Raw genomic sequence first — 23,735 nt, forward strand, 5'->3', positions numbered from 1 at the left:
TTTCACAGCTCTTGCTATCACCTACAGGGTACCTCACGCAGACAACACAGTTGGGGTATCTCCATCATAGGGCCGGGGATTTCGAATAGCTGCGGACCTCAATTCTTTCATTTGGATGGAAAGGAAAAAGATGAAACGTTTCACCATTGACTCAAATATGCAATGTGTGAGAAAACACTGCCAAGCTTTTATGTGCAACACCAGTTTTGTACAGTAGTAGTTTTGTCATAATTTTTTGTATGTTATTTCGTAGAATTGTGTTATTTGTATTATGTATATTAAATTTGCCATTGAAATAATATACTTTTTGTAATTATTACTTGTCATATCAATGCCACATTTGCTTTACATTATGTTTTTTGCTTAAAATCTCTAAATTGCTTAAACTCTCTAAGTTTAAGGATCCATTAACAGAATTGAGAATTTATGAACTTTATTCGTGTGTGCTCCATTCTCATCTTAAATATAACATTTTGTTGGTACAACTTTTCTTGTTCCATTATACATACTGGACAACAGGTATGTTTAGAATGTATCAAGCACCGGTACAATACCTCACATTACAGGAAAGTGTGGCCTCATATTAGGTTTTCTGTTGTCAACCAGCTCTTCTAATGAAATAGAAAACCACTTTATGGTTAGGGCTATGATCCACAATTTCATAGAACTGAAAACATTATGGCCCTCATTATGATAATGGCGGTAAGTGCCGCCTACCGCCACGGCGATAGGCGCCAAAATACCATGGCCGTGGCTACCAACTGTCCACCATAATATGACCTTGGCCGGAATTCCGCCTGAAGGCTGGCGGAATTCCAGCTACGGTCATGGTGGCGGACGGCAGTAAGGTGGTGCTGCTGCCAGCAGCAGCACCAGTCCAGCAGAACACCGCTGAAAGTATCATGACACATGATATGGCCTGGCGGTGTTCCGCTGGCGGATGCTGCTGCTGGCAGCAAAGTCGCATCCCGTCTCCTGCCGGAGGACCCCTTGCAAGCAGGTAAGACGGGTTCTCCAACAGGGGAAGGGGGTGAGGGATGTTGTGTGTGTGTGTGTGACTGCTTTTGTATGTGTGCATGCGGGTGTGAGGCGTGTGGAATGCATGTGTGCATGAATGGGTGTGAGTTTTAGTGTATGTTGTGTCGTGTGAATGCGTGTGTGCTATTATGTATGTTAGGGAGAGTTGCTGTGTGTCTGTATGCATGTGTGGGTGAATGAAGGTGTGCGTGTGTGTGTATGAGTGTGTATATCTGTGTGTGTAGGTGTGTTTATGTCAGGTGAGTCAGGAGGGGGAGGTTGGGGGAGAACTCTGGGGAGGGGGGCGGGGAGACCTCTATCAGTGCCAGGGAAGGAATTACCTGGCACTGATAGTACCTACCACCATGGTTTTCGTGGTAGTAAGATTGCAATGAAGACCATGGCAGTAGGCGGGGTCATAATCCCGAGGGTGGGATTGTGACGGCTGCCTGGCTGGAGACCGAAGTCTCCAGCCCAGCGGCTGTTACCGCCCTGGTGGACGGAGTGGCTTGGGCCAAACCGCCAATGTCATATTTTGGGGAAAGGTACCGCCAGCCTGTTGGCAGTACCTTTCTCCAAAATAACGCGGTCCGCCAGGGTCGTAATGAGGGCCTGTGTCTTCAGGCAAGTAGTTGGAGAAATTTAAATGTTTTTGGAGTGCTTTTAGTCTGCAGCTATGAAGCAAGTTAAGGACAACACATGATAAAACTACAGACAATTATCCTTTCTGCTGTGCAAATGTACACACATTAATGTACTTTTAATATCTATGTTCTTCTCTTTACAGGACGCCAGTGTATGGTTATGGGGACTGTGCGTACCTCAGAAAGGATGGTATATTCTTAAACGAATGCAGTATGAGGAGGAGTTCACTTTGTCAGATAGAACCATATGACTAAAGGCCCACTGTGACGTTTCCTTGGGACACCTACAGAGTTTTAGCAACACATCTGCAATGACTTGATTTGAGGACACCCATCTGCAGAAATGTAGAGAAGCTATATATCCTGGCTTTGTGATAGACAGAGAATGAAAGAGACAGAGGGTGGGCCCTGAGACTAGCAAAGGGTGGGCCCTGAGACTAGCAGAGGGTGGGCCCTGAGACTAGCAGAGGGTGGGCCCTGAGACTAGCAGAGGGTGGGCCCTGAGACTAGCAGAGGGTGGGCCCTGAGACTAGCAGAGGGTGGGCCCTGAGACTAGCAGAGGGTGGGCACTGAGACTAGCAGAGGGTGGGCACTGAGACTAGCAGAGGGTGGGCACTGAGACCCGCAGAGGGTGGGCACTGAGACCCATAGAGGTTGGGTAAGCAGTGCCACTGATGATGGAAAGCAAGTGTCACAGAGGGTAGGTAGCGGAAGCCTCAGAGTGAGGGTGGTGAAACACACACTGAGAGTGGGTAACAAGAGTGGCAGCAGGTGGGTAGCAACAGAAACAGAGGGTGTGTAGCAAGAGCCACTGAGTGTGGGTAGTTGGGTAGTAAGAGGCTCACTGAGAGGGGACAGTGAGATCTGCAGAGTGTCGGATGTGAGAAACAGAGTAGGTAGCGAGAGACTAAATAGGAATGGGTAGAGATGCACTGAAAGTGGATAGTGAGAGATGGTCTGAGAATGGGTAGTGGGAGCTGCACTGAAAGGGGTGAGCAAGGTAGGCAGAGACCGTGGGAGACTGAAGACCCACCGATTGGGAGTGAGAGGGGCACACAGAGTGGAGCAGTCAGCAGTATACAGACTGCACGAGAGTGATATACACGGGGTAGAGGTGAGTGGAAGGTGAAGAGAGGGGGAGATGCAGGATCAGAGATAGCGTCACAGATGCAGATAGATGTTATTGCCGACTGGGAGTCGGTGAAGGAGCAGTTTTTAGCTCTGAAATGCACTGAGATACTGGTTCCCATTGAGTAATAGGTTTTGCATGCCACAAACAAAAAGCTGGTATTTTCATTACAAAACTGTGTTACACTGCATCTGCTGATTTTAGATTGGTGCCTATTTAGGGTGACCAGATTTTGAAAAGAAAAAAACCGGGACAGGTCAAACATAAAAGTAGGACTAAAGCCCTTAGTTTCACTTTTATATCTGACCTGCTTTGCAGGTTGACCTGACCTTTGTCCCAAAACCGGGTAAATTTATTTAAAATTAACATAGCGTTCACGGGGTTACCCGACTCTTGCCCCACAAACCGGGACATTTATTTAAAATAAACAAAGACTCACTAGCTGGTACATACAATAACATCCACCTGTAAAATAAACAACCAAGATGAGGTATCCAAATGAACTTTTACTTACAAGTGAATAAAAGCTCCTCTATTTAGTAAGGTGCAATAACTTACTGTGATAGAAATCAAGAAATGTGTTCAAATCTGTTGTTTTAACACATTCTTATGAGCCAGCTTTGGCAAATGTATAAACCTATGGAAAGCAAGCACACATGAGTAAAATAGCGAAACTCTGCATGCAACTTTATATATTACTGGGACACACCCTTAGCTTAAAGCAGGTCTTCTGACTTGTTGGGGACACCTAGTAACGACTAGTGGAACTGCGGCTTCATGAAATAATTTCATTGCTTGTGCATTTGTCTTGTGAGAGACACCTAGTAAGGAATAGTGGAACTGCACTTTTATGAAAGAATAGCAATGTTTTTGAATTTGACTTACGAGGGATGCCTAGTAACAGCTAGTAGATTGCAGCTTAATGAAAGAATTTCAATGCTTTTGCATTTGACTTTGAGCGACACCAAGTAGCAGCTAGTGTAAATGCGGATTCATGAAATAATTTTTGCTTTTGCATTTGAGTGATGAGCAACCTAGTACCGAACTGTAGAATTGCTGCTTACTAAAGAATTGTAATGCTTTTGCACTTGACCTGAGGGAACCGCATAATGACAAATGAAACTGCAGTTTCATGTAAGAATGTCTCTGCTTTTTGTACTTGACGCGATAAGGATGCCTACTAAGGACTAGTGGAAGTGCAGCTTGATGTAAACATTTCAATGCCTTTGCATTTGACCTGAAAATGACATCTAGTATAATTTGTGGAACTGCAGCTTCATGGAAGAATGTAAAGCTTTTGTAATTGACTTGTGAGGGACACTTAGTAATGACAAGTGGAACTGAGGCTTATGTAAGAATTTGAGTGCTGTTGCAATAGACGTAAGAGGAATGCCTAGTAATGAATTGTGGAACTGCAGCTGCCTGAAAAATGTCTGTGTTTTTGCATTTCACTTGAGGGGGCACCTAGTAACAGCTAGTGGAACTACTGTTTCATTAAAGAATTGCAATGCTTTTCAATTGCCTTGTGAAGGGCACCTAGAAACGACTAGTGGAACTGCAGCTTCATCTATTAATTTCAATCCTTTTGCATCTGACTCAATAGAGACACCTAGTGATGCCTAATGGAACTGTGGCTTTATGAAAGGAAGGATGTCACTGGTTTTGCATGTGACTTAAGAGGAACACCTAGTAAGGGCCTGTGGAACTGCAGCTTCATGTCAGAGTTTTAATTCGTTTGCATTTGTCTCGTGAGGGACACCTAGTAATGACTAGTGGACCTGTGCCTTCACGGAGGAATTTGAGTGCTATTGCATTTGACTATGGATGGAACTTAGTAATATCTTGTGGAACATCAGCTCCATGTAAGAATTCCAATGCTTTTGCAGTTGACTTAAAAAGACACCTAGTAACAGCTAGTGGAACTGTGGTTTTTGACTCAACTTTTGTATTTGACTCAAATGGGACATCTAGTAATGACTTGTGGAACTGCAGCTTTCTGAATCAATTGTAGTATTTTGCCCTGTGAGGGACATATAGTAATGACTAGTAGAACTAGAGGTTAATGTAAGAATTTCATTGGTTTTGCATTTCACTGGAGAGGAACACCTAGAAAAACTTGCGGATCTGCAGCTTTCTAAAGGACTTTCAATGCTTCTGCATTTGACTTGTGAAGCACACCCAGTAACGGTTTGTGGAACTGCAACTTCATGTAGGAATTTAATGCTTTTACATTTGACTTTTGAGGGACTCCTTGTTACAACTTGAGGAACTGCACTTTTATGAAAAAATATTAATGCTTTTGAATTTGACTTCTGAGGGACACCTAGTAACATCTTGTGGAACTGGAGTTTCAAGTAAAGTTTTCAATGCTTTTGCATTGACTTTAGAGAGCCACCTAGCAACAACTATTGGAACTGCAACCTCATGTAAGAATGTTAATGCTTTTTCATTTGACACATGAGGGTCACCTAGTAACATCTTTAAAACTGCAGGTTTATGTAAGAATATCAATGCTTTTGCATTTGACTTGGAAAGACATAGTAAAAGTACATGAATCTACAGCTTCACCTAAGAATATCAATGCTTTTGCATTTGACTGGGAAAGACATAGCAAAAGTAAATAAATCTACAGCTTCACAAAAGAATGTCAATGCTTTTTGCAGCTGGCTCAATGGGGACACCTTTTATTGACTAGTGTAACAGCAGCTCCATGAAATAATTCGATGCTTTTGCATTTGACTGGAGAGGGGCACCTATTAATAGCTAGTGGGACTGCGCCTTCGTGAAAGAGTTTCAGTGCTTTTGCATTTGACTCAAGAGAGACACCTCATAACCACCTATGAAAGTGCATCTCCCTGAAAGAATGTCTATGCTATTGCATTTGAATTCTGAGGGACCCCTAGTAGAAGCTGGTGGAAATGCAGCTCAATGTAAGAATTTTAATACATTTGTGTTTGACTTAAAAAGACACCGAGTAACAGTTAGTGGAACTGTGGCTTCATGAAAGAATTTCACTGTGTTTGCATTTGAAGTGAGAGCACCTGGTAAGTTTGAAAAGAAAGACAAATTAATAGTATTTCTCTGTGATAGCACCTATTTGAAATGGGTACTATTTTTTGACACAAAACACTGTATTCTTTTTTTTTTTTAGTAAATAAGGTTTTGCATCAAAAACGTTGAGTGGTTGCATGGGAACACCCATGCATCTCTCATGGAACGCCCCTTTGGTGCTATCTAATGCAAAGAAGCACACTGCACGGACTTTCAAGGTTTGTGCTGGAAAGTAAATTGGTAAAAAAAGATTGTGGGTCACTTTTGTGACACAAACGCAACACAAAACCTTATTAAATATACCGCTTAGGAGCAACTTGTGGAACCGCATCTTCATGGGAGAATACCAGTGCTTTTCTACTTGACTTGAGGGGGAACCTAGTCACAGCTAACGGAACTAAGGAAAGAATTTCAGTGCTTGTGCAGTTGACTTAGGAGGAGCACCTAGTAACAAGTAGTGGAATGGCAGCTTTATATAAGAATTTTAATGCTTTTCCATTTGACTCAAAAGCGATACCTTGTAACGACTTGTGGAATTTCAGGTTACTAAAAAAATGTCAATGCTTTTGTAATTGACTAAACAACGACATCTAGTAATGATCTGTGGAACTGCAGATTCCTGAAGGAACATCAATGCTTTTGTATTTGACTCGAGGGCACCTAGTAAAGAATACTGGAACTGAAGCTTCGTGTAAGATTTCAATGCTCATTTGACTTGCGAGGGGCATCTAGGAAAGTCTAAAGAACTGTAGCTCCATGTACAAAATTGCAATGCTTTGGCATTTGACTCAAGAAGGACATGTAGTAACGGCTTCTGCAACTGGAGCTTCATGAAAAATGTCAATCTTTTTTGTATCTTACTTGATAGGGATGACTAAGGGAACTGAGGCTTAATGAAATAGTTTCAATACCTTTGCATATGACACCAGAGGTACACCATATAATGGCTCCATGAACTGCAGCTTCACATAAGAATATGTCATTTTGCATTTAACTTGTGGGAGACACTTAGGCACCCATTAAGAGTTTGATGGGTGGCGGAGGCCGCCTGCCAAACTCGTACTGCCATCAGGCCGCCTGTGCAGCCTGAATACCGCCGGCCCTATTTAGAGTTCACTGCAGGGCCAGAAGGTGGAAACAGCATTCCTGCCCACCGGCCGTGTGGTGAACAGGACCTTAACATTGACGCCGGCTTGTAATCAAGACGGCACCAATGTGACAGTCAGGCGGTTGCAGCAGCACCTGTCGCTCTTTCTACTGCCCGTAACTTGGGCAGTGGAATGCGTGATGGGGCTGTCAATGGAGGCCCCTGCATGGACCATGCCAAGTGCATGGGCAGTGCGGGCCCCCATGGGGCCCCCAGCACTCCCTTTCTGCCAGCCTTTGTATGGTGGGGCTACCGCCATGCAAAGTCTAGTGGAAAGGGGACCTGTAATCCCCAGGGCAGTGCTGCAAGCAGCGCTGCCCTGGCTGATTACAACCGCCGAGACTGCCAGGCTGTTGACTTGTGGTAACCTAGCGGTGCCGGTGGTCTGACCTCCACCGCGGCCCTGGCGGTCTGGTGACTGCTAGGGTCATAATGAGGCCCTTAGTGATGATTCGTGGAACTGTACTTTTAAGAAAGAATATCAATACTTTTGCATTTGACTTGGGAGGGATAACTCGTATCAACTAATGGAACTGCATGTCCATGGAAGATTTTGAATGCTTTTTTATTTGACTTGAGAGGGCCACCTAGTAACAAATAGTGGAACTGCAGCGTCATTTGACTTGACAGCAAAACCTAGTAATGACTTATGGAAGTGCAGTTGCCTGAAGGAATATCAGTGCTTTTGCATCTGACTCGAGAATGACACCTAGTAATGACTAGTTGAACTGAGGCGCCGTTCAATAAGTTCAATGCTTTCACATTTGATTCGAGGGGTACATCTACTAACAATTTGTGGGACTGTAGCTTCATGCAAGAATTTAATGCTGTTGTATTTGACTTCTGAATGACACCTATCAATAACTAGTGGAACTGCAGTTTTATGAAAAAATATAAATGCTTTTGCATTTAATTCCAGAGGAAAACCTAATAAGGGCTTGTAACTGAAGCTGGAAGTAAGAATTTCAGGGACAGGTTTATCACATTTTGGCTCAGTGCAGGGTACCCAGAAAAGTTGGTGCTCTGCTTTGTGTGAAGTTGTGAGAACAATAATTCTCCACATTTACAAACGCCAGTGTAGGTTGTTTCTCGGCAGACGGGACACCTTCCGGCACAAAAACAAACCTTAGAGGCATGTTCCTCTTTCTATGTGTACTGCAGAAGGTAGTACATATAGAAACAGTCAAAGATAAGGAGAAATAAATGTATTATTCCTCATTAAGCCTTGCAGGGGAAGGATTAGCATTATGATGCATTCCCAGGATTACTCGCCTTAGTAAATCTGGTAATACACCAAAGCCCATGGGTAGATTCATGGGACTGCCTGTGCTCAACCCATGGAAAGCCTCCCAAGTTGAAATGTCACATAACGCAACACAAGCCCCTGCGTTGTGTTGCATTTCTTTACAAATCACACAAGGCCATGCAGTCAGACCTAGTTTGGTTTGCAGATCTGGACTAGCATTTTGAATTGTGTCTACACCAAAAATGTGGTGCAACCATGAAGCAAAATGATAGCAAATCCTGGCCCCAGTGCTTTTCCATTTGAGTCGATAGGGACACCTAGTAAAGACAAGTTGAGCTGTGGCATAATGTGATAATTTAACTTCTTTTGTATTTGACTTGTGAGGGCCACCTAGTAAGAGCAAGTATAACTGCAGCATCATGTAAGAACTTCAGTGCATTTGCAGTTCACTTGTGAGGAGGGGCACAGAGTAAGGTAGTGGGCATTTTGCTGTGGTGTAAATAGAGTGACATTCACAAAAAAAAGCTTCTCGACAATAAGGTTGAAGACACTTGACTTAATCAGCGATTGTTAGTACCTACATATACAAGTTTTTCATCACAAGTGTTGCATAGTAATCTGTACTGAGGAAATGATTTAGATGAATGGAATTTTATAATATCGTATTAACGTTGCAAAGATTTTAATCAACCGTGCAAATAAAATAAACTTGAAACTAAACTTGAAAGTGCATAATAATCAAGACATTTATTAAAAACTGTGATATTGATTCTCAGCATGTACCAACTTTTGCATATTTACTTCTCCAATTGAAATCAAGCACAATTTATTAGAGTATCAAAAATAGATGTGTACATTTTTATATTGAAACCACACCCAAAGACATTTTGTGAAGGATATAAGAAGCTTTTGCGATTTACTCAGGATGGACATTTAGTAACAACGTGAGTCACTACAGCTTTGTGACGGACTTGTTAAAAGTTCCATCTGACTTGAGAGTGACATCTAGCAACGTTTTGGAAGGCTGCAGTTTTGTTAAAGACTTCACGCTGTTTCTTCTCACTCGAGAAGGCCATCTAGTAATTCCTTGTGTTAGTAGAGCCACGTGACATGCTGGACCGATTGGCTTCGCCAGTAGCTGCTAACTTGATCATCACTTTTTTACGGGTGGGAATCTTCGTTCACTTTGGGTGGTGGGTTTCTGGTGGGTTTCTGGGTTTTGCAGTAGATTAGCTGCACCTGGGTTAGACTGACTGTACCACGCCACATCTGCCTTTGTCAGTCCTCTGGGTAGGTGACTGTCATTGTAACTGCTTTACTGTGCCTGTGTATAAATAAAGAACTCTTGTAACTGGACATAACAGTGTGTATTTCACTTTGTGTGCATCTTCTTTCTAATGCTGTGTGTTAGTTTCAAGCATGCTGGCCAACAACTGGAGCAAACCTTGACTTCTCAAATCCGCTTTCCTCAGAGGCTCATATGCACTGGAGGATCACCTGGTTATCCAGCTGAAGTGCAGTACTAGCTGCAGCATGGGAACTCAATGGTGAGGGACAGCATCCCCCCTCAGATACTCAAATACCCCAAAACCTACAAAAACGCACTTATTGTAGCAGTATTAACAAATGTTCATTACACAGCTACTGTCCGCTCATTCTTAGCACTGTAAGTAGAGTTCCCACCTTCAGCTGTACAGGGTTTATTGGCTTCTGTGTCAGTATGCACACAGTACAAATTGCAGTGGTTCTGTAACCCCAACAAACTATTTTCTGCAATCCATGATCAGACCTTAATTCATTTTCTTGAACCTATAGTTTCCATGTGAGGCCTGGGAGCATTTACTCAAACTATTCCCCCAGTACATCGTGCTATTCCTTTCTGTCACAGGGCAAAAGGCAACCAGTGGAAAAGAGAGAGGTTAGGATGCAAAACCTTCTTACAATACAAGAATGTCATAGAGGTCTTAAATAGTTCTCTAATCCAGGATCTTATTGCTATCCTAAAGTTACCCAAATGGAGAGAGAAGCTATGTAGGTTGATTAACCATAGGTATGACTTACACTCTTAACTTTTGTTGCAAAGGGCCTTAGTGCTATCCAGAAGGAGGACTGCAAGTCGACCTTGAAGCAGGTGCAGCAGACTTTTTAGCTTGGGAAGGGAAATGACCATCTTGGTTGAATGAATGTTCCCAGTGCTTAATTTGTAAATGAAAAGAGCTCTGCTCTGAAACACATGGCTGCTGGAATTAAATATGTGAGTACACAATACTGAGGCAGCATAATCCTGGAGCCATCTCAAGCCTCTTTAATACATTTACAGCCGCTCCCTACCACTTCAGCTCACTCTTGCAGCTTTCTGCTTTCTCCCTTTGTGGTGTTTTTTTCATTTTTCTCTTTCTCAGACTTTCCCACATGTGTTTTGTGCTTGCAGTTAATGCTTTAGGCATAAAAAAAAGTGCCGGCCCTCAAAAATAAGTGCCAGTGCCCGCACCTGAAACCACCAGCTCAATTTAACCACTAGATGTTCCCCCTGAATACCAAACCATACTATTGTTTGGACACAATAACGATGACAGACTACCAAAAATTAAATATCGACGGGTAAGGAAACCTAGATTTGTATACTAAAATTCACATATATGTACCTACATGGTACATACATTTTCAAGGTATGTAGCGATGGCAGTAGGACTAGTTGATGAATACTTCTCTATATACACTTACCTTTTGATATGTTGTCCCTCAATATTCTGTCCTGCATTTTGAAAGCAGGATTCTGGAAGTGTTAATGTGCGACATGAATGTTTGTGTGTATTTACTGTGTTGCACTTTGTTGTAGGAGACGTTTTGTTGACTTGTTAACTTGTTTTTGTGCAATGTTAGGTTATTTTGTTTTATTATCAGTCAATCAATCAGCATTTGTATAGCACAGCTCTGTCACCCCTAGGAGTATTGAGGGTGTTTTGCTGAATGCTGATGTTGTAGAGCCTGTTGATGAGGGTGTGGTGGGAGATGGTGTCGAACGCAGCAGATAGGTCGAGGAGGATCAGGGCCACAGTTTCTCCATGGTCAAGGATCGATCTGATGTCATCTAACAGGCAGCGACCAGTATGGTCTCAGTGCTGTGGTTGGCACAGAAACCTTGTTGTGAGACATCAAGTAGGTGATTTTCTTCCAGGTGTTTGGTGAGTTGTTGGTTGATGGCTTTCTTGTGTACTTTGGCCAGATATGGGAGCAAGGAAATTGGTCGATAATTGTTGAGATAGCTGGGGTCAGTGGAATGTTCCTTTAGGAGGGGCCTGACCTCTGCGTGTTTCCATCTGTCTGGGAAGGCTGCTGTGGAGATGGAGGTGTTGATGATGCTGGTGAGTTCTGTGCTGATTGGGATGGTTCTGAGGTTGAAGAGTTGATGGGGGGAGGGTGTTGGTTGGTGCTCCAAAGTGGAAGGAAGACATGATGGTTGTGGTGGTCTGAGTAGTGAGTGGAGAGCAGATGGTGATAATTTGGCTGGTGTGCGTTGGTTGGTTGAGGTAGCTGAGATTGAAAGCCATGGGTTGGGGTTCGAAATTGTTGTAGATGGAGGCAATCTTGGTGTGAAAGTATTTCGAGAGGGAGTTGCAGAGTTCTTAGGAGGGATGGATGGTGCTCTCTGTGGCTAGGTTGGAGAATTCCTTGACTATTTTTGAAGAGTTCCTTTGTATGGTTGGCCACCGTGTCCATGCAGGCTGTGATGGCTGCTTTGTTGGCTTCCTTGATGCATAGGTGTCAGTACCTGAGGACTGATTCATTAGCGACTCTGTTGGAGGGGTTACTTGTGGCGTGCCATTGTTTCTCGAGTTGGTAGCAGTTGCACTTGATGCTTCTGAGCTCTGGGGTGTGTCAGCTGGCGTGTTTTGAGGTTTCGCTTATTTTTTCTGGTTTCAGCGGGGCAACTCTGTTGGTGCAGTTGGTGATCCATGCGGAGAAGCTCTGGACAGCTTGGTCAAGATCTGATGAGGCTTTTGTTTGGGTGGTGCTGAGGGTCTGTGTCTTGGTTACTTTGCTCCAGCTGCAGTTGGAGGAGCTGTGATGCTTGGAGATGGCATGCTAAGTATTGGAGATTGTGAAGTGGGCAATGGCGTAGTCGGTCCAGGTGAGCTCTGTGATGTGGCTAAATTTGATTCTGTTGCTGGTGGTGGAAATGGAGTTGAGTGTGTGACTGGCTTTGTGCATGAGTTTGGTGATCAGTTGAGTGAGGCCAATACTATTCAGATTTTCCAGGAGGATGATGGGGTTGTCTTCGTTGGTGTAATAGAAGTGAACATTGAGGTTTCTGAATAGGACGTAGTGGTAAGAGACAATGACTAGGGCTTTGAAGGGGTTGGAGTCAGCATTGTGGAAAGCCGGCTGGGGTCCCAGTGGTCTCGATACGAGGGTGGCTCTTATTGCAGTCTGTAGTTGGAAGTTGAGGTGTTCCAAGAGAGGCACGGGTCATCATTGGTGATGCTCCATTGGATGGTTTCTTTGAAGATTATGGCGATGCCACCCCCCAAGTTTATTGGGGAGGTCTTGTGTCATCTTGTAGCTGTTGAGAATTGTGGGGTGATATCAGGGATCGAGACGGTGCTGAGCCACATTTTGATGATGAAGACAACATCAGGGGAGAGGGTGGTGATGGTGTTCCAGATTTCTGTAGCATGTTTGCGGGGGGATTGGGCATTGAGCAGGATGAATTGGAGTGGTTCAGGATTGTTTGTGGTCTTTTGGGTGGAAATGGTGTGGGATCCAGTGAGGGCTGGTGGACCTGTGTTTCATAAGAAGCGGCACTGGCAGAAGGTGAAGGGTTGTTTGGTTGATTGTGGGGAGGACGTATGGCAGCTGTTGGTCCGGCGACTGGGGTCCAGGGCCAAGAGCTCCTTAGAGGTGTAGCGTTGGATAGCAGGAGGGACAGGGGTACTGGGGCTGGGCATGGTCCAGGCGCAGATGGTTGCAGACATGCTTGCCTTTGGCACACCGGCAGCGCATCTGCTGAATGCGGTCGCACACTGTCCTCCATTCAGTAGGTCCTGGGGGAGGGATGGGCACTAGGCGGCGGGAGGAAGGAATCAGCGGTAAGAGAAAAGGAGCAAAAAAGGCAAGCTAGGGGGGAAAAACAAGCAGAAGAGAGAACAAAGGAGCAGAAAAGACAGAGAATGAGTAGAAAAATGTGGAGAATGAGCAGAAAGCAAGCAAAAAATGGTTTAGTGCCATGAAGAGATGTTAAACAAATGCTGTTTATTATAAAAGGCGTGGTCTGCATTTTGTTCATGTGTGTGCGCCAGGAAACACTATAGCTTAAACATTAAAAAAATGCAATGCAAACATGTTCCATTCCAAGTTACACAGGGTGCTATTTTATAGGACATTCAAAATAAAATTTTACATTTCGATTTCTTTGTGAAATGTTTTCTTATAAAAGCAGCTTCTAAAACAAAACATAGGAGTACTGAGCTATGAGTATCTTGTGACAGAAATATTCCCCCATCTCACCAGAATGAGTTGCAATGTAATAAGAGCGCAACATAAGAACCCACTATGTTCTTCATTCAGTTCATGGTTCGTCTGCTGCGCAGTAATTCATTATTTTGTCAGGACATTCCTTGGTCTCATATTTGTAAAATATTCTTTTGTCAATAAAAAGTGGAAGAAACACACATACACGCAAGTTAAATACAATTTAATTCATGTTGCGCGCACTGGCACCTGAAGAGGAGCTGAAGTTCTCTACGCAGGTCAGCATGCTGCTCCAATTTTGGGCCGGTGATTTCCTGTGCCCGGCACCAGCACTTATTGTGGAGGGCCAGCACTTCGTTTTCTTCATCAGGCATGTACTGCGAGCAAAAGATATATATGGGAATAGTGAAGGAAAAAAAAAAGCGTCAGAAAGGGAGAAAGCTGCAAGAGTGAGCTGAAGGGGAAGGAAGTGGATGTAAATGGATGAAAGAGGCGCAAGATGGCTTTAGGATTACACTGCCACAGTATTCTGAGCTTCGTGTTTCAAAGGAGAACTTTGGGCATGACCACCTTTTCATTTACAAATTAAGCACTGCCCAAGGTTAGTTTTTTCCAGTAATAATTGTTATCAAGCGCAATATATAATAAGAGATACGTATCTTTCGTCATGACCATGAAGAAGTTAGTCAGAATGTGTGCACAAGCAACATTAGCATTGTTTGTTACAAGACTCCGAGACTGAGTTATCAGAGCCAATGAGCACAGCTGAGCTCGCCAAGTATTCTGCATATTTACTCTGGAATTGTATGTAGGGCAAGGGAGAGGATTAAATAGCCTACGTTGCTTGCATCCCAAATAATAATACTGCTACTTAAAATCAAAATCAGCCAGAAATGGGACTCATTTACAGTTGCAAAAGCCCCTGTCAGAGTGAGGGGTGAGCCTGACAGCAGAGGGCGTGGCAAGGGAAACCTTGTGTTCAAAACTACTAATAAAACAAGCATTTGCAATGCAATGGGTCTTGCGTTTGGATGAGAAAGAGCTATTAGTGTTGTAAACTCATAACCAGACTTTTCTTGCCACATAAACTGAAAATTAAAAGTAAAATAGTTTCACATAAGTGAGCCGACGGCCGCCATGAGCACGAAGGAGACACACAAAAGGAAACAGAAGTTCGCTTGCAGTGAAACGTATCGGCAAAAGTGCAAATATCCATGTAACAGGGTGAATGTCATGCAAAGCACTCGACTACTGCCCAGTGAGATTGCGCTGCCTATGAAATAAATGGAAAAAGTAATCCAGAAGCCATGTGGAAAACATGGAGCCTTGTATGTTTTCAGTAGTTTACCGGTGCTGTCGAATAGGGCTTAACACCCAAAAAGGCATGGCGTCTGCATGCCTTTCACTAATGAAATCAAGGTAATTTTAAAAGGCAGGCCCATGAACCAACCAAACTGATGGGCGTGACATGGGCGTGGTTATAAGCCCACAGAGAGATTACACCAGGGACAGAGCGTTTTGCCCTCGACCCTAAAAACACAGAACCAGTTATTGTTTACTACAGCACATTAGCAAGAACGATGCAAGTGATGGACGAGCCAGTCTATTATAGGCACCACAATTACTGCTCCTGGGCAGAGCAAGCCAACTCGGCTCCCAGTACTATCAGCAGGACTTCGCAGTGATCAACCGTCAGAATTTACCTGCCTTCAGGCTGGGATCTGTCTGGGCAGCAAAAAGTGCTTCACATGCTCAAACGGAGTAGTGTGATATATGATATCCCATAGAATGTGTATCCCACCTATCCTCGTCTCTCTTCGGGGCACCTCGCTCTTCACACATTATTGGCTGTGTGCATCTAACCGCCACCCTGTTTCTGGCAGCTGGCTGCTAAGCTGCTCCCCCTGATGCAGTGCTTAATTTGTGCTTGTTGTATCCGGTGCCTCAAGCATTTACTTAGAGCAAAAGACACAAAAGGGAAAGACTGAGGAAGAGAAAAACAAAAAAGCATCACAAAGGGAGAAAGCTGAAGAGGGAAGAGTGAGTTAAAGGGACAGGGAGTGGCTGTAAATTGATTGAAGAGACCCAAGATTGCTTCAGGATTACGCTGCCTCTGTATTCCGTGCTCGCACATTTAATTACAGCAGCCACATGGTCTTTGTACCCACACCGTTTTATTTACAAATTAAGCACTGCCCTGCTGGATAAAAGTGTCACAGTCTTGTTTCGACCTGTACAGACAGTAGTAGTAGCACGTCCAGCTATGGTGACACTGTAGATAGTAAAGTATACAAACAAGCTGAAACCATGCAGAACAAGGCTGTTGTCAAAAGGCGTGGGCTGCCTGCTACTAAAAAACAAGCATTTGCAATGCAACGGGTCTTGCATTTGCTCAAGTTAGAGCTGTTAGCGTTGTAAATTCCCAACCAAACTATTCTAGCCACACTAATGGAAAGAAAAAAAAATTGTACAATCGCGCTATGTAAAACCCAGCACGATCACGCTGCATGGAAAATAAAAAGATAAAGTAGTCCGGAAACCATGCTGAAAACATGGAGCCCCGTATGTTTTCATTAGTTTGCTGGTGAGCTTCAGGAGGGCTAAACATTGGAAAAGGCATGACATATGCTGCATAGAAAACAATAATAATAGCGGTTTGCTTAAACACGCACCTGAACTGTGATCACGGTAAATGGGCACCAATGTATACGCAAACTAATAATGATGAATAAAATGTTTATCTTATGTTTAATTAAGCTTAACATTCACAATCTTTATAGGCCTTAAGTTAGCGTGAGATGCAGTTTAGCTGCCTGGCTCTCATATTAAATGCATTTTTCGGTTTTTCCAGTGTGCTGACTCACAAAGGGCCATGACCCTGCAAATGTTCTTTTTCTTCAACTTGGAAGACAAATGTATCTATGTTAATTCCTTCCCAAGCGCATATTTGGTGCCTTGGTTTAAAAAGCAAATTGAAACAAATGTAGATTAATGAAATGTACAAGGTCACTTAGACCGATAGACAATGAATCTGCTGACCCAAAGACGTGCCAAAGAGTGAAGTAACGCCGGATGTGCCACCTCCGAAGACGTCAATTATGAAGACCAATCAAAGAATCATTAATTAATGTGGGGTGACAATTGGGATTACCAAATACTAAATTTGATAGGTTCAAGATAGTGGGGTATAGTAAGTGTCCAATAGAATTTTGGGGGAATGTACTATGAAAAAGGGATAAAAACCCATGTCACAGAAGAGAATTAGAATTAGGTAGGGAATGTTATTGATTTTATCCAGAAACTCTGTCACTCTGTTTGGTGACTTTGAGACTTATTAAAACCATCCTCACCCATAGATGGCCCATTTAAACTTTTCGTCCTTAAGAGGGGAGTGCCCTTATGCCCTTTAGTTGAACTTTGATTGATGGCGTGTTGACTGATGTCCTGAAGACGAAGACTGAACCTGTGCGCTGACCTAATCTTTGGAGGGTAATTATGACAATGCAATTTGTAATTTGTCTGTTTGCTTTTCCTTTCTAGGTACCAACTGCTTAATTTTGACAGGGACCATAGCTAGATGTTTTCCAAATTGGTGTTCTAAATTGTTTTGCATGAAGCCCAACATGCCAATGCTAATTAATGGTTAGGACAGGTGATCACTAAATTGACACAAATAGACAAACGACTGACATTATGCTATGTTGAACTGACGCGTATTTAACACTTTGCTGTCTTCAGATCTATGTTTGCGCTGTGTTATATTCTGATGTTTATGATTCTTGCCTTATTGAAATCTTACCAAAGTTGCCATATCGTAACTATGTTGTTGTGTTTCTTGGCTTTGAGATTGACACACTTAATTTTAGAATGTAACTAATAGGGAATAAACTTCATAAAATTTTATCAAAGATGTGGTTATTCATGGCTGAAAAGTCATGGTTGCGTCATCAATTTGATTAATGTCTTTGACCAAAGTGAAATGTATTGTTGTGATAAATATTGATGACATTGTTGATATATTGATTTACATATTGATCAGCTATCTCGTCCTATGGTGTCTCTCAACTGGGTCAAAAGATTAATTGGCCTAAAACGAGTCCTAATGTGTAATAAATTAACATAAAAGGACGCGTTAACAACCTCATTGAATTTCTTAAGTGAGCCCTTTGTCCATCATCCATTTTGATGTCTCAGACTCCACTCTTTGGCCATTGAAAGCAGTCAGTACACTACAACTGTCTCAGGAAGATGTATCCACCCTCCATCTTGTGCCATGCTAAACCAGGGCTTTACAAATGGATATCACAGGCCCCAGTATTCAGATTCCTATCACACAGAATTCTCATAGTACATGCACACTCTTAAAATGCATACTGAATGCACGCGGATCAAGAATTTATATTAAATCAGACCTTTGCATGAGAACAGTCAGAAGATCTGTTTTTCCTGACAAAGAGTAAAAGGCCTGGCTATATTAAAGATTCACTAAAGCTCAACATTATATGAATCACTCAGTACGTCCACAATATTTCTGTGCCTGCAATGACACCCTTTGAGGACAGGTCATGGTGTAGATATGGACCAGGTATTACTAGAAGCAAATCCACCAAAAGTGGGGTGGGGAGGAGTAAATGACATGAATCCTCCCCAAAGTAGACACATGCTGAAAAGGATTCAGTGGAGATAGAACCGAATCAAACAAAAAATCGATTCATGCGAATTGATAACTGTCTACGGTGAATTTTCGAAGAAGGACGAAAGTTATCACCCACCGACCAGGTGGCATACTTCATCATAGGGATCCTCCTCACACATGAACATGTGGGCTACATCCTCACCAATGCAGGGAGCTCTTAGGATGGTATTTGAGCAATGAAATGAGGGTCGTGGGGGTGCAGTGTGGGGCCTGCTAATGCCTAGTTAATCAAGATGGCTGTAGGTAGTGCTGTTAAAGATACCTCATATTTGGACTGATACACTTTATTATTGTCCGCTAAAAGGTATATCAAAAAGTCCAGGAGATAATTTATCCTTTGAGGTCAACATGATTTATCTCTGAGGTGCCCTCAAAGAGGTGTAAGTGGGCTTTCTTCAGGACCTAAATAGCAGGTTGGTAAAAAATAAAGAAATGAAGAAGTACTGACCAACTTTGATCAATCGCTGATGCTTCCGTCATCCAGACCTGCACTCACAGGTGTCTGTGGAACAGCCAAAACACATTAATACCAAATGTCAACTGCAGACCTTTGAGACGTAGGTCTTGTTGTGTAGTCTCTTTCTCAATATTAGATTTTAAATTGTCTGTTTGTCCCTCAGTATGCAAATTTTTTTCCCTGGTCATGCCTACCTTTTCTGATTAAACATTCTACTTCTCATTTATTTGCTCACGGTTATATATGTGTTCTTTATGCATAACTTTTATTACCATAACCTTTACAATAATTTTCCGTATACTGTAATGTTTTACCTTGGTCTAACTTTTATTGGTAGTTTGATTACAAGTACTACCAGATCTGGATCCTTTCTTGCATTTATACAGTTTCAATGTTTTCTGTGGATTATTTTTTTTGTCTCTCACACCCATAATCTTCAAGATCACTGGAAAAGCTTGAATCAGCAGACACGGTTGGTGCCTCTAGCTTTGATGCAGAGCATAGGTGGCACAATAGGGAGCTGTTGGGATTCTTGTTATCGTTTTGTAGGCTTGTAACTAGGACTCTATCTGCTGACTCTCTGTTGCTTGATGCAAAGTCAAAATAGTTGAGCTCAGTCCCTGTACTCTTCCCTCCATAATCATCAGGCTTTTTTTCAGCCTCCCACAGACACCCCTTTTTCGTGCACCATTTCAGAAACGAGTCCTTATCTGACCTCCTTTTGTGTTTCAACTGTTATCCTCTGTAATTCTGGTTCTTTCCCCATGATAATGTCTTTATGAGAACATTGGAATGTTGGGAGCTCCGTTGAAAACAATGGACTGCTCCGGGCTTCTAATGGCCAATAGAAGCCCGGAGCTCCAATATTCCAATGTTGGCCACAGTTATTGATGTGAACAAAGGCCTTATGGAGCCCGTGGTGATTTTATTCCCCTCGGACTCCATGAGGTCTTTGTTTTATTTATTAGAACATTCTGCCCTCTAGTGGCGGGATGTTCTAATAGCCTTATAGACCGCCGTAGCTGGTCTATACCAGCAGTGAAGTCTTACTCCCTTTTTAAAGGCCCTCACCTTCGGCTTAGGCATTTAATGCTAGATCGTGCCTTTAATGGCCAGATTAGCCCGCGATGGCGGGCTATAAGGCTATAATATTTCACTGCTTTCCTTTTACTCTTGCGCATGACATGCTCTTAAGAAACAGCCTGAGGGCCCATCCTCCTCCCCTGTGGGTCCTCCCCAACTGCTATCCCAAAAGTCTTGAAATGTCATAATGTTTTAACAAAGCAATCAAAGTTGAGGCAGAGTGGAGTTCTCCTTGCAGTCAGTAGTAGAAACAATGTAACAAACAGTTAAAAGGAAACAAGCTGTCTCTTCACTGCCTTACTCAAGCAGTGAAACATTGTAGCCATGCTTTCCTCCACTACCTGTTCTGCCCCTCTGTGGGTGTTCCACACAGGATGCAGAACCCAACTCTAGGTGGTTGCAACTGTGGAGGAAGTGACCACTGACCGTGTAATGGACATGGAAATTAAGAGATGTGCTGCATTCTTTCCAGCCCATGCCACCTCAGGTATGTTCATGGCACAGACGTAGCAGGCTTTTTTAATTGTATGATATGCCCTCCCACATGTGTGGGGATCCAGCACAATTGTGAATGCACAGAATTCCTATTCCACTGTGAAGTGACACATAACTGGTGCACAGAGGAAAGTTATTGCTTGGCTGTTGGGTCTGTGTGTCACTAAGAACTCTGTGACTTGGGAGGTCTCAGGAGCATGAAGCCATCAGTAAAAAATGTAACAGACGTAGAATCAAATTCACAAAAACTTTTGGACATTTAGGGCCAGATGTATCATTAAATCCAATAGCGGTTCCCAAATTGCAATTTTTTTTGCAAATTGCAATTAAGTAATCACTACTGGAATGTATGACACGCCAGGATTTTCATATAGAGATTTGCAAGGTCTCGCAAATGGACCTACCTCATAAATATTGAAGAGGTAGTTCGCAATTTGGGACTCATTGCGAATGGCTACAATCACAGGGATGGTGGCCTGCTGGGCTCAGCAGACCACCATGTATGTGATTGCTTTTAAATAAAGCATTTTTTTTTAATGCAACCGTTCTCCTTAAAGGAAAACGGGATGCATTTAAAAAAGAAAAATGAAAAGTTTTCTTTTCATTTTTTAAGAGTAGGCAGTGGTCCCATGCTCTTAAAAGAATATTTTCACATTCATTCACAAAGTTTGTAAACCCTTGCGCGGCATTATACCTGTGCCAGGTATAACGTATGCAAGGGAGGCATTCCTCCATTAGGAGGCCCTCACGAATGGCGCACTGAAGACTACAAGATTTCACTGTTCCATTATAGTGTCATTTTTTAGCGCCTGCTCAATGGCAGGTGTTAAAGTGACGCTAGGCTGTTTTAAATAGGCCTCCGCAAGCTTTGCCGGACTAACATCAAACGTTTTTATTCTAGTCCAGTAAAGCACCACAACTGCATCACAAATTCTGACGCAGCTGTGCTAACGAGCGCCATGGTGCACTGTATTGTGAATACAGCGCTATCATGGCGTCGTTAGGGTGGGTGCAGGGTGGTTCAAGCAAACTGGTGCATTGTGATTGATGCACCAGTTTGTTGTAAATGAGGCACTTAATTCATAGATGGAGGATTGGAAAGATTAAGATGGAGGGTCTCAATTGTCACATCTTTTAAAACAAACATGTTATTTGGTTTTGAGGTTAAGTTAAGTTATCCTTTGTGAAGCGCTTTGGGTGATGTGGTGCGCATCAGTTTTTTAAAGTAGCCTGTCCATTAAGGAGGACTGGTGGTGAGAATGGTAGAGAGGAGAAGTTGTACAATATGATTTCACCGTGGTCTCCACAGTAGAAATATGGGGACACGAAAACAATTCTCATTGACGAAGTATCAAGATTTGGTTAGGTGAGACGGTGAAGATATCAGCTGAAAGTTTGTGGTAATTTGAGCTGAGGGGTATTAAAATTTAAGGTCGAGGTTAGTAGGTGTGTTGCGAGTTTAGACTGGGGATTTGCTTTAGATTAGTGGGTAGGAATTTGAGGTTCCTCTGGTCTGAGATAGTTGTGTAAGGTGTTGTTGGTTAAATGCAGACATTTGTTAGCGGGGACAGGTAAGCCTGGCTGGATCATTCAACTGGGCGTTTCTTATTTCCTCTGACACGACCCCATCAAGCAATTTCCTTCCCAGTGGGAATGAATCTGGCCTCCTTCTTTCCTCTCAGTAGAGTCTGTTGCTTGCTGTGCCATGATCAGAAAACATTTCCGGCCATCATACCACTTTCTCAGAAACACTGTAAATTGCCCCAAGACACACCACTCTCCCATCGCTTCACTGAAGTTCCCTGAACAGGACTGTGCCATACTCTCTGTTTTTTCCCTCTGAACCAATGCCTTTTCTTTCCACCTGTAAATTAGGTGTTTTTTCTTTAAGGATGTTTCTATAACTGCTGGACACTCTGCCTTCCAATGAGCTCTTGTACCAGAAGTTGTCATTGTAAGAAAACGGGTTATATACTCAAGTTACAAACATAATCCTTAGCAGGGTCAAACACAAATCAATAAATAAACCTGTGCTTATCCCTCTGGTTGCTTGGCACAAGAGCAGTCAAACTTACCTGAGAGGCAACGTGTAAAGTGTTTATGTAGAGCTCAAACAGTAATAAAAGGAAAACACAACACAGGAAAAATTCCACATCAGTTAAGAAAAATAGAGAATATCTTATTAAACAGAATGACACCAAAATGACAAACAACCAATACATATGATCCATAGTTATTCATTTTTTAAGTTTTAAGTAAAAATAGTGTCATGAAGCAGAAATCGCCAAATGCAGTTATCTGGTTGGACTGGCTGGGTCAAAGTCAAAAGTTGAGACTGACTGTGATGGAGCGCGGGTCATGTATAGAGAGCAGGTTCATCCTGGTGGAAGTTTACTTTCTAACTCAGTCCAGTTCTGCACAAGGAGCTTCAGTTTGAGCTTTGCTTTGATGGTGCGGTCAGTAGCAGTGTAATGATTTGTGCGCCGGTCAGAGTTTTGCGATGGTAGGAACTGCGGGGTGGTTGTTGTCGACAGAAAGTTCACTATTTGGGGGAACTCTGGAGTCTGTAGCTGGAAAGGCCGAGTCAGTACTTGTCAGCAGGTCCAGCATCAGAATCTGAGAACTCCACTCCCATTAATGAGGAGCCCGGGGACCATTCTTTTTTGGCACAAAGAGCCCAGCCCCTGGATTTAATCCATCGCTGAAATACATAAGTGCTCACTTCAATGGAGAACTGTAACTTTAGCCTCATACCACTGAGAAGCTCTGAAAACACTCCAAAAGTTGGACCTACATTTCTCATTTTACAGAGCCCTGAATCATGTTTATTTAGTAGACACCTGCTAGGAGTGGCATCAGAGTCTTTGTTAATGTTGTCTTTTTTTACTTTCTAAAATCAGAGTTTCAGTCTTTACCATTTATTTTCTATTTTCAGATCATGATTTCCTTCGGGGCAGTTCTTGGACTCTCATATACTGAAGAATGATTATTTAAGCCTGGCCTTTATCATCCTAGTCCATTGCCGATTGTTAGGTTTCACCTGCACAGTGCTTGCACTGTGGTTTCAAAATCTTTGTAAATTAAAACAAATCTTGAGCCACAGTGCAACATGCCCTAAAAGCAAAAAGGCACTATGACACAGTCAAAGCTGACTGTGTCATTGTGCTTTTTTAGTTCAGTTTAGTTTTGTATTTTGAGTTTGTTGCACAGCACCTTGTGCTGCTATACAGCATGTAAAAACACTGACAAAGTCAATTGATCTCTCATAAGAGAATCCTGTTGCTTTGCAATGATTGTT

The 23,735-nt window shown here is 42.8% G+C and overlaps 1 protein-coding gene across 2 annotated transcripts in view; it reads left to right on the forward strand.

Moving 5' to 3' along the window:
- Positions 1–9,595, forward strand: part of LOC138303581 (uncharacterized) — a 52,851-nt gene extending 43,256 nt beyond the window's left edge. Inside the window, exon 6 of one of the 2 annotated variants that reach the window (XR_011205415.1) lies at positions 1,805–1,829. Coding sequence is in view for 1 of the 2 variants with exons in the window: in XM_069242845.1 (XP_069098946.1) it covers positions 1,805–1,916 (112 nt within the window). In the remaining variant the exon portion in view is untranslated. Of the gene's footprint in view, positions 1–1,804 lie in introns of both variants that reach the window. The other variant, XM_069242845.1, reaches the window with a different exon arrangement.
- Positions 9,596–23,735: the final 14,140 nt, after the last annotated feature.

This window comes from Pleurodeles waltl, chromosome 7 (genome assembly GCF_031143425.1).
Source record: "Pleurodeles waltl isolate 20211129_DDA chromosome 7, aPleWal1.hap1.20221129, whole genome shotgun sequence".
Lineage (NCBI taxonomy): Eukaryota > Metazoa > Chordata > Amphibia > Caudata > Salamandridae > Pleurodeles > Pleurodeles waltl.